At 42.6% G+C, this 11,390-nt stretch overlaps 1 protein-coding gene across 1 annotated transcript; it reads right to left on the bottom strand.

Moving 5' to 3' along the window:
* Positions 1-782: 782 nt before the first annotated feature.
* LOC139653862 (eukaryotic peptide chain release factor subunit 1-like) lies at positions 783-9,372 on the bottom strand. The gene is made up of 11 exons (XM_071530867.1): positions 9,264-9,372; positions 8,752-8,862; positions 7,148-7,323; positions 6,441-6,580; positions 6,142-6,280; positions 5,670-5,860; positions 3,823-3,952; positions 3,420-3,593; positions 3,248-3,312; positions 2,966-3,113; positions 783-1,068 (listed from the first exon to the last, which is right to left on the bottom strand). Exons 2-11 carry the CDS (start codon positions 8,835-8,837, stop codon positions 986-988), a joined length of 1,332 nt encoding a protein of 443 aa, XP_071386968.1. The 5' UTR covers positions 8,838-8,862; positions 9,264-9,372; the 3' UTR covers positions 783-985.
* Between the last annotated feature and the right edge of the window lie 2,018 nt (positions 9,373-11,390).

Raw genomic sequence — 11,390 nt, 5'->3', positions numbered from 1 at the left:
TACTTAAAAATTGGAGGATTTAATTTGACCTATACAGATCGACTTGTATGAAGTGTGACACTGACAAACAAATACTTCTTTAGCAGAGAATTCTACCACACTTTCTTTCTACAATTTAAAATTTGATTAAACTAAATAAAGTTACAACATGAAGAGATGGATCCTGGGTAAACCAATGACAAGTGAGATCCCCTAAAAGGCGCCATGCATGATTATCACTCACACAGGACTATCACAACATATTCATTTGATGGTGGGAGAGCAGGGAGGGGTCAGCCTCTCCGGGAAGAAGAGAGAGACTTCACAAGATTGAGACCACAGCGGATGAGGAGGTAGCAATGGTTTTCAGCAGTTCAAATTTAATACTTTGTCCCCCTTTCTCTACAGAAACCCAGGTAAAAAAAATCCCCCACTCTCATAAAATACAACAGCAGCAGTTACCAGTAAAAAAATGAAATGCAAAAAAAAAAAGAAAGAGAAAGCATAGAAGGGAGGAGGGAGAGAGGGCGAGGATAGGATGAGGGAAGAAAGGAAAATATATTTTCTATATACGAGGAGTGAGTCCAAAGTTCTTCTTCAGACCGGGGTGGGGACAGCGAGGGCTCTGGGAACTTGCTGTTGTGTTCATTCAAAATGGAGGGGAGGAAAAAAAAGAACAAAATGAGTCGAGTCCAATCCAACTAGGGGAAGGAACCAGCACTCTAAGGCAGGGATTTATTCAGGAAGGGCTTTCTCCCTCTCTGGATGAAAGAAAATCTCACTCCTCTTCAGCCTGTGTGAGGTTATTTTTTGTGTGTACATATGAAATGTATGTGCATGTTTGTGTATGCAACCGGTAAATTGGAAGGTGTGTCTGTCTTATATATATGGTCAACACGGTTGCCCCTCTCACTTGCTGCAAAAGAGAGGTGGCATTTTTCTTTCCTTATTTCTTCATTCATTCCTTTGCTTTGCTTTTTTTCTCCCAATATCAGTCCCCGACTACCTAGTAGTCATCCAAATCAAAGAACTCATCGTCCTCTCCTTGGTACTCCATGCCCTGGAAATCCACCCTGTACCGCAAGATACCTGTGGAACACAAATAACACAAAGACGATAGATTAGCAAGAGGAACATGATGGCTCACTAGCTTATGTCATGTTTTGTAAGATCAGAGCAACATTAAAGGAAGAATTTGTATTAGGATAGGCTAATCCCCATGAGATATGAGGGGGAGTATTAATGTCTAAAAAGCATGAATTCCTGAAATCCTCAAATGTCCTGTTATAAAGCTCTTCTCTGTGAATTACACGTATAACATAAAGCTAACTTTTAGGTTGTGAAGAACATTTACAAGGTACCTTTTCTAAAATCTGAAAATCTATTGCCATTAAATGAATTCGGCTAGCAACCACCAGTTCTATATTACAAACCGCCTATGAGCCACTTTCCATCAGCAGATTTCGCCATCCACCCGCTAACTTTGTTGCATCACATCAGTTCACAAAGGAATTCCAAGATTCTGTCTATTTGTAACACTAATTGATAGAATCAGAATATACCATCACAATGAGCTGACAGCAATACATCAGTGAGAAAAAACCCTATATGTAGCAGGTGTGGGCAAATACATGTTGAACACATAAATCATATTTTGAATACTTTAATAGACCTGCAGAGTGCTTGATTTCTCTTGCAACTCACTTTTGAGACTAACAACTTTGCTGTCGTGCAGAAACAAAGTTTGATTAGGATAACATCCAACAGAGAAATATAATTACAATACATTCTCATGCCAATTTTGTAATGTACAGCTCTATTTTGTTTTTCTAGAACCTGTTAGCCTACACACTGTTTCGTTATCCAAATTCAATACCCTATGGTAATCGTGTAGTAAAATGTAATATTTCATCTCCAAGTAAATTATTTCCCTCCTAAAAACAGTACACAAGAAGTTGCCATTAGCACCAACAATAGAGGTCACTGATCTCCACGCATCGTTTTTAAGTTTATTGCGGTACTGTAGGAAAGATAAATATATAGCATGGGAAACCCCTCAATCACGGTGATCAACGCTTATTTACAGAATTGTCGTCACATTTGTAGGAAAAACAGTACACACAAAAATCTGATTGGCAGTTAATGGTCAATGACTGCCAAAAGTTCCGCTTCGGTCAACTTTTCTGCCGAGTCTGTCAATTTGATCGGCCCAATAGAGATAGAACGGACTTCCAGGGAATTGTTGGTCAAGTTGATGGCAGTTTGAACGCACTGCACGTGTTTGGCAAGTTAAATAACAAGGTAATAATAACGTTTTCTTTGGAGTTTTTCCTTTTTTGCGTCGAGGTTGGTGGTGCCAGGTAGGCTAGGTAGGCTCGCTAAAACTTGCTATTCTGTGCCTTGTGCTTTGATTTGCATCCTTAAGTTTGTGTTACATCATTCTGTTCTATGGTTGATTGTTGGTCAGTTAGCATGTCCTTCATGCTTGTGATGAAAGGCTATATAAATAAATGAACTTGAAATAACACACACATAATATAAATGTTTGAAAGCACATTCAGATATATAATGATGTAAGAATAATGTGATACTTTATTGATCCCCATAGGAAAATTCTTTGTGCCTACCTGCCTCCACAGGGAGGTCATGGAGGTCAGGGTCAGCTACAAAACAGCACCCCTGGAGCTGGTAGGGTTTCAGTGTCTTGCTAAAGGACACTTCAGCAGGGTGGAGCTTGCCAACATGGGCGCTTGAACCCGCCTCCTGAGGCTGAAGGGCAGTTCACCTACACATTGTGCCACCCTGCTGCCCCAAATCCGTAATATTTGTGGAACAAAGTAACCACTGAGCTTCGTCGATCGTTCAGTATTCTTAACTTCTTAACTAAGGCTGTGCAACGGGGGCCCACCATATAACCCACTAACCACCGCTGCCACAAACACAACGCCCGTGTCGCAAGCCTTATCTCAATCAACAGCATGCTCACCCCCGATGCCTCCAAAGCCCTTGACGAACTGGGACCCCTCCTGGCTCTTGTCTGTGACTATCTCCAACGTGGCTCCGAATTTCTTGTAGTTGTTCGCGAACCACTCCAGCAGGGGCATGCTCTCGATCAGCTCATGTTCCTGCCCCGTCTGGAAACACAATCACAGTCAGGAACACGTGGCATGATGGGTAGCGATGTGGATCTAACGTAAATCAATACCAACACGGCAATCTGACTGTATTCATAGATAATGCTGGAGTCCATCCTCTGTGTAGGGCTCACCTCCTTGTCTGTGAAGTGGGACTTGTCTTTCTCCTGCTCCGGCGTTAAATACAAGGTCTTCTCATCTGAAAACCCAAGAAGAGACACCAAGATTATAGCATTATAAGATGCCATTTGTAGCTCTCCGTTTCTTGACAATGGCACATGTAGAGTATGTGGTTTGTGTCTCTACCGTTCTCGGCTCCGTTGCTCTCTGCCCCATGCACGCGTAGAATGTAACGCATAGTGTCTAAGTTCTCGTAGACTATGAGGATCTCCACCGCTCCCATCTCCAGGGCTTTGAGTGTGTCCTCCACACCAAAACAGTACTTCCCTGTGTCCTGGCTGATCTCATCAAAGTACCGCCCTGTAGATGGTAGGAAAAAATAAAACAAGAGAAACAAGATTAGTTACTGTGAACCGACTTGCCTTATGACCTTAGACCAATGAACACTCCTTTTCAGCTAGTCCACTTCGACTTGAAAGACAACCATCAGGAAAATCAGTACCACAAGAAAAGCTAGCCATTTTGTTTCCCCTCACACTTGTTTGAGGCACCCCAAAAATTGTTTTAACATGTTGGAACAAACGCCCACCTATGAGCTTCTTCTCCTGGATGAACTTGACGTTGGAGAGTACCTCTGCCGAGAGTTCAATAGCCTGGTTGAAACCATTCTCTCCTCCATAGGAGATATCCACCAGCTTCAGCACCTTGGCCTGTAACCTCTGTATACACACACACACACAAATCTGGTTAAACACTACAGAGACACACACAGGAGCACAGTTTATGTAAATATGCCCTGGAAAAACACAGAATCTTTTTGCTTGAACTGCGAGTATTTATGTCAAACTTTATACAAAGTTTGTGTTCAAGTTTTTGTGAGATGTTGATGCATCTAAATATCAGTTCTCTCAGCAGCGTGGCATGATCTTTGCCAGTTAGAATTACTGGGCAACCACTTGACATTCCTGTCTTCCAGTGCCCTGTTTGGCTAAGCAGATAAGGCTTCAGAAGCACCAGTGTCATCCAGGGTAATAGAAACCACGAGCAAGGTTGATTTGAATGGATCTTATTTCATAAACAAATGTCAATGCTAAACCTCTAGAACATGGATAAAGTAAACTGAATGATGATACATTCAATGGCTCTGAAGTGATAACACTACAACAGTTCATTTGGGTTAACTCGGAGATTATTTGGGTCCACAAAATTTGTCTCCCATCCATTTACTATGGAGCAGGTCCAGATTTCACATTTTGTTGACATCACAGGTCTTAGTTCTCCGAGCCCTCATTTATAAAGCCGTGTAAGCCAAAAACAATGCACCCTAAAATTATGTACAATTTCCATGCACAAGTTGAGAATTAAAAAACTTCATCTTAACGTGAGAATGTACCAAAATTTATGTTAGTTAGAAAGCATGCATACACACTGTCTGAAGTTAATGATATTGTCAGATATGTGCTAATAAACAAAATGGACGAAAATGGTTATATCTGTATAGGCAAGAAGCTGAGATAAAATGTTACCAATTATGGTGAGGATTAAATGGATTATTGTCACAACAGAGATCTGTAACATTTCATTTGAGTTTCAAGGGCATAACAATTTGTCTAGTATCGGTCTTCATTTGGTATCTATTCCTTGCACTGAGGACCACAGTGGTACGTGTTGTGTAGTTGATCTTCACATCCTACACTTGATGTTGATGTAGAGTAAAATATAAAACTTTATTGATTACACTTTTTTCCTGTTGCTTTTAAAAACCGAAGACCTGTCAAGTAAGCTTCATATGGACAATGATGAATATGGCAATCCCAATGCTCCCTTTTCCTTTGCAGTTTGTGTCCAATTCCTTTATCTTTTTGCTAGACACAATAGAAAATATATCAGTTAGACTTACGCTACTGGGCCACAATGAAATGAGATCTAACCTTTGTGAAAATAATCACAGTCATTATGTTATATACTGTATGTCCATAGTAATACGGAGTGCCTGCTTAGGCACTGTTGAAGGCAATGGTTGACGGTGTGAAATTATTTTGAGATTTCAGCTTGCTGACTACTTTCTGCCCTTTGATGAAGTGCGCATTTGAGGCGTTTCCTCTATCAGCCACCTGCCATCATCTAATCTGACAATGAAGGATATTCTTTTATTAGTAATCCCGAAACTACTACCTCCAAAAAGCATTTCCTATTTTTTGCAGAATGCAAGAGTCAACTTATCTAACAACTAATTTCAGAGTTGTCAAAGATGTTTGGTTAGTTTTAGTGTTGATGTTCTTGCTATTTTCTAATAAAAAAAATAATTAGTTAATGAGAAATTAATTGTTAAAAAGGCAAACATGGGGAATTTCTGTTTTGGGAAAGATGGATGGATCAATAGTTTCTAAAAATGCTCAATTTGAGTGGTACTGCCCTTTAACAGACTTAACTTACCGGGTCGAACATGTCAGACTGGCTGAGTTCAGTCTTGAAATCGGCAGATCCAGCCAAGACCATTCCTGCCACATTAACCTTGTCGTTGGACACAAAGAGCTGGACGGCCGTCTCAGCCACTTTCCGCACATAGTTGTGTCTTTTCTCCATTCTCAAACGAGCAAAACGCAGAGCGGACTGCCCTCCTCTGCCTGAAAGAGAGATGAGAGAAGCAATGACCTGAATGTTCCAGAGCAGGCAAACCTACGGGCCACAAACATATTACAAAAACAATATTTCATCAATCTGACTGCATAAAAACAGAGGAGAGGGCTGTTGTCAGCATGTAGGAAAGAACGTTAGTCAATGGGTGCGGGCAACATGAAGGAGTTGTGGGTTCAGTATCCAGTGTATATGAATGTGTGTGTGTGTGTGTGTGTGTGTGTGTGTGTGTGTGTGTGTGTGTGTGTGTGTGTGCGTTGTGGGACAGTACCGTGCTTCTTGGGCAGGTCCACAGTGAACTTGTGCAGCACCTCCCTGGTGTTGCCCTGCAGCGTGCCGAACAGTGCCCCGCTACCGTCGATCACGATAAAGCCAAACTTACTGTCGTCAGAAAGCAGGGCTGTCAATGCCTGGGTAGAGGGAGTGAGGGAAGGAGAGGTGGGGGAGGAGGATGTGACAGAGAGGAAGCATGGCATGGATTAGGGAGAAAATGAAATCCCCCACTCCCTCTCAGACAAGCAGAAATTCACATCATATGCATGCACACACACACTGAACGAACGCTCTCACCTCAGTGTGGAACTTGTTGTCACAGAGGTACAGGGAGGTGTTGATTGGCTTGAAAGGCTCAAAGTCGATGTTGACTTTCTTCTCCTTTCCTTCCTCTGTCACAATGGTGCCACAGTACACCACCAAACCATTAGGTGGCACTGGCAGGAGAGAAAGGGAAGAGGCCATTAGATTAGGCAGGCAACAGGTCTTTGTCAAGATGGACAATGTATAGTGTCAGAGGAAGCAAGAACGTGTGTACAGCACATATTCAGAGATATTTCTATAGTATATTCAATCTTGCTGTGGCTCAAATACAGACTCTCAGTCTGATCTGCTAAGACATCATCATCCAGTCCTTTGTTTTTTCCTGCCATGCATTTCTGCTATATGTGGTAAAATGTAATGTAAAAACATTACATGTAGAAAGACATACGTAAACTGCATCTACTATGTGTATACAACTATCTCCAAATAGACACATCAAGTGCCCAAGAAGCACACATCAGTTGGAAAAGCATGGTCATATTTGCTTAACATTAATTATCAACCTCTTGCAATGGAAAGATACTGAGGAGGACAATTATATATATATATATATATATATATAATTTTTGGCTCAATCTAGAACTCTGGGTGAACATGTTGCCCTTGAAACTAAATTCACAAAGGCAAATCAAAAAGTGTGTTCATTTGGGGTTCTGAGATCCCTCAATCACAACACATACCCTTGTTGTAGAGTTTTAGTCTTTGTTGTACAGAGGTGATGGCGCCGAGCACAGAAAGCCTGTTGACTCTGCTCTTGATGTTGGAGGCTGTGCCAAACTCATCAGCCAACATCTTGGCCACTCTGGATATCTGGTCCTTGGGAGGGATGATCAATGAGATCATACTGGTGCCGTTACTATGGAGACAGACAGAGGGGACTTAAAGTTAGTTACTTACACACTTTGACATTAGTATAACTAAAACTTTAAGAGGGTGCACTCATACTAACACACACACACACATTAAGCAGCAAGTACAACATGCTGTGGGATGTGTATCTAATGGCGCCCTTGTGCTTTACAATATTACTAAAACAGAATACATCATGACAATAGAGTTTTGCATACCCATGTCAACGTGACACTGGGATAATAAGTTATTCACAACAAAAACAAACAATATTTAAACTTTTTAGCACCACACATATACACTGTCAATTTTCTCACCTTCAACCTACTTTCACCCATTATTCTGTCTCATCTTAGAAACAACACACTACCTTCCCTTGCAAAATATTACCCTGACACGACCTGAAAGGTGAGAGAGAGAGGAAGGGTGGGCTTTGAATTACACACTAGACAATCTCTGTCCTTGACACCAAGGACTGCGTTGAAGTTCAACTGCTCCACATTGTCTGTGCAGTCACTACCTGTGAAAAGGCAAAGCATACACGCTGACGAGGCACACACACAGGTAGCGGCAGCTGGTTGAATACAGGGCAAATGGTCAACCGTGTGTAACATGGCAGGCGGCAGAGCACAGGACAGCACAGCAAATTCTGCGCAACACTAGACGGCAAGCTGTCGCAGAGTAAGCTATTAGCTAGTGTAACGTTAGCTAACACCCACAATCCACACGCCGTATTTGATAACTGAGGGAGGCCGCAGGCCACAGTACCCCTACCTGCAAACACATTTTCAATTCTTTCCAGCTGACCACTTTGTAGCTAGTAAAGCCCTCATGTAAGCAGCTCGACTGTCATAAGGTAACTAGCCGGCTCTGATGGGAATTATGAAGCTTTGTCACATAATCTTCAGAAGAAAGGACAAAGCTAACATCATATCGTGTTCTAGAATGCGTTTGTCAGCGCATGTGGAAGTTCAACTATAAGCTAGCCGGCCTCCCATTATCATCAACGTGGTTTCTTGTCAAAGAATCCCATCGCGGCCTGTTTCCAGAAATGACGTCTGTTAGCTAGGCTAATTAGCTTTACGGATGCTATATAATCATGTGTATGATTGCTACATCGAGACAATATTTTCCGCAATGTCACCGAGAACACATCAACGTGAAACCATCTAAAATTGTCCTCTGCCAAATCAACACAACGTTTACAAACGTTAGCAGAGGTTCAATGCGACAGTAGTTAACTGCATTAGCAAGCTAACGGTCACAGCTAAAGTAAGCTAAGTTAGCTAAGCTAAGCTACCACTCCCAAATTCGGCCCCACTTCTCCGAGCTCCAGCTGTTGCGGCGGTCCACACACACCATCTCCCGAAGCCATAAACATTCACACAATTAGGCTGGCCGCGGCATCAATACAAAGCCCAAATTGACCACTTACCCACGGGCAGCTTCCAAACTTTTGATCAGCTTCTTGATTTTCCATATCTCCACGTTCCTGTCCGCCGCGCTGGGGTCGTCCGCCATCTTTCTGCTGTAATCGCTTCAGCACCTGAAAAGACGTGATAAAGACGAGCTAAACATATGCGGTAAACCGGTGGGTAACAAAACTGACCAATGTCCTTAATACAAACACCCTGACAAAATGTTCGTCATAACTAGCTGACTACCTCTCCAAACTAGTGGCGCGGTGTCCGAAAGGCACCTGACCAGTGCTGGTAGCTGGACTGACCGTGAGGGAAAGACTTTACCCTGGCTGTCTCTGTCAGTAAAGTGCGCGGAAAAACGGGCCTATGCAGTCTTCCAGGCCCTAGTGTCCACCCTATTCATTATCTAACGGCGGCTGAAGACGACCTACTTTCCCCCAGTTACCCTGGAAACCATAGAAACATCAACTGACAGCCTTTTAGACGTCTATTGAGTTTATGAGCACAGCCGGTGCTAGTACCGTACCTGCCTCGGACAACACCGCTCCGCTCTCTGTCTCTTGCGCTACGTCTGCCGAGCTCACTGAGTCGGTGGTCGGAGGAATGACGTTGCCTTCCCGACCGGTTTCTTCCACACGCTGCGCGTGGTGCGACGGGACACACATGTGGGAGGTGGTTAGAACTGTGGTGTTCACTTCCTGGAAACGGCATAGAAACCAATGACACATTTTGGTTGGTTCCCGTGTCCCGCCAATCATAGAATTCTAAACAACTATTGGACTCGAGCTTAAAACATGTTCGTGGCTGGGCTGGTGTATATTTCATTATATGTTATGGGAATTGTAGTCAGACGTGGGTCAAGTAGAGCTGACGCTGAGCAAGACACACTCATGTTATCCCACAATTTAGTTTTCTTTCCAAAATTTGGAGTCTGACTAACTACACACATTTGTACAGCCTCAATTCCTAATGCAATTCCACTTTTTGGTACTCTATAGGCTACTTTTTAAGATCTTTAACTTTTATGCTTATTTTTTCCTTAGTGAAGATCTGGTGGTCAATCTGAAAACACTTAAAAAAGTTTTTTAAGCGATTCACTTAACAGTAGCACGCTTCTACAGTAGGCTATTGTTGGGTTTGGTGTAGTCTCCTTTTGGGGGGGCAAAGTTGTCCAGCAGCACAACTGGCTGTCAATCGACCAATCAGAGCCCATATTCCCTCTGCATGGAATGGCAGAAAAATCAAAACAGAGAAATGACTAAAGGCCCATTCACATCTAGAACCTAACTATAAAGATGACTAAACCATAATGATACATTGTTTACACTACAGTGATATCTGTGATAAGTAGACTACTCAGCAAACAAAGCATCACTACCATGAGTCATGGCTGACTGGCACAGTCCAATGGCTGCAGGCACAAAGGAACGCCTGAGGCGCTCTGTCCTGCAGCGTGGGAGGAGAAGTCTGTGGCTGAAGGCTGAGAGGGTGAGAGGGGTTCTCCAGGGTGGAGGTGATCTTTCCCCTCATCCTCCTCTCTGCCACTGCCTCTAGACTGTCCAGTTCATGTCCAACAACAGAGCTAGCCTTCCTCACCAGCTTATTCAGTCTGTTGGCTTCCCCTGCCTTGATGCTGCCTCCCCAGCACACCACAGCAAAGAACAGTGCACTGGCTACTACAGACTGGTAGAACATCTGCAGCAGCCTGTTGCACACACTGAAGGGAGAACAACCTGCTCTGTCCTTTCCTGTAGAGGGCCTCAGTGTTGTCCTCTGTACTCAGTGTTGCAGGTTGCCTTGCGTCCTCTTGATTTTTCTTGTTTGTGTGATAGCCTAGATGTTGGGAATTATTGGAAATTTTGAATGTGCAATTGATATACTTGGGTTTGATACTTTAAGCTGTTATATTGGTCAGCTTCACAGAGAAAACAGGTGGCGAGCTTGAAACTAGCACTAAGCTTGTTTTCACTTGTTGATTCTAATGGATTCAACTCTTCAACCTTCAGGACTGAAATAAGCACACTTCCAGCTGCTTTCAGAAAATCCAACACATTTTCTGAAATTAACATTTTTCTAGTTCTAAACGTGATGTCAGTTCCATCCATTCTAGGTCATTCTTGCTATAATATTTATTTATGAGCTGTCTCAAAATGATAGGGACCGCACACATACTTGGTCATATCTCTAGAGACCATAGTATTTTAAAGTCCTCGAGGTGCAGTCGTAGTTAAGGAGGTGAGTATACTGAAGGCAGGAGAGTAAACTGTGCCTTCAGATCTTCGGTGGTAGTTAGGCTGATTGCTGAGAATACAAAAATAGCCACATAAAGACAACAATTACCTTCATATAATAATCATTTCTGCACTGTCTACTTATAGACTACAGATAGTGTGCTTCCCAAAACTTCTAACTTTGCTACCCTCCCACACTACCAGCAGAGATGTGTTCTGCCTGCCACTTGTCTTTTGCCAAGAAGTCACTTAGAGAAAAGAAAGAACAGATAGGATGGGAAAACTGGGATGGCGTCTGTAAATTTTAAATATCATTGGAGAGATGTCAATTGATGATGATCTTATGCCGATACATGTCCCATTAAAGGAGATTATCAGTGGATATATATTGTCAGTTTCTAATTGATTGAATTTCGTAGGCT

Source organism: Centroberyx affinis, unplaced genomic scaffold (assembly GCF_046629955.1).
Source record: "Centroberyx affinis isolate AG114_WGS23_722 - 3 ecotype Tasmania unplaced genomic scaffold, CSIRO-AGI_Caff_v1 ptg000138l_1, whole genome shotgun sequence".
Taxonomy (NCBI): domain Eukaryota; kingdom Metazoa; phylum Chordata; class Actinopteri; order Beryciformes; family Berycidae; genus Centroberyx; species Centroberyx affinis.
This window is presented reverse-complemented; position numbering and strand designations above follow the sequence as displayed.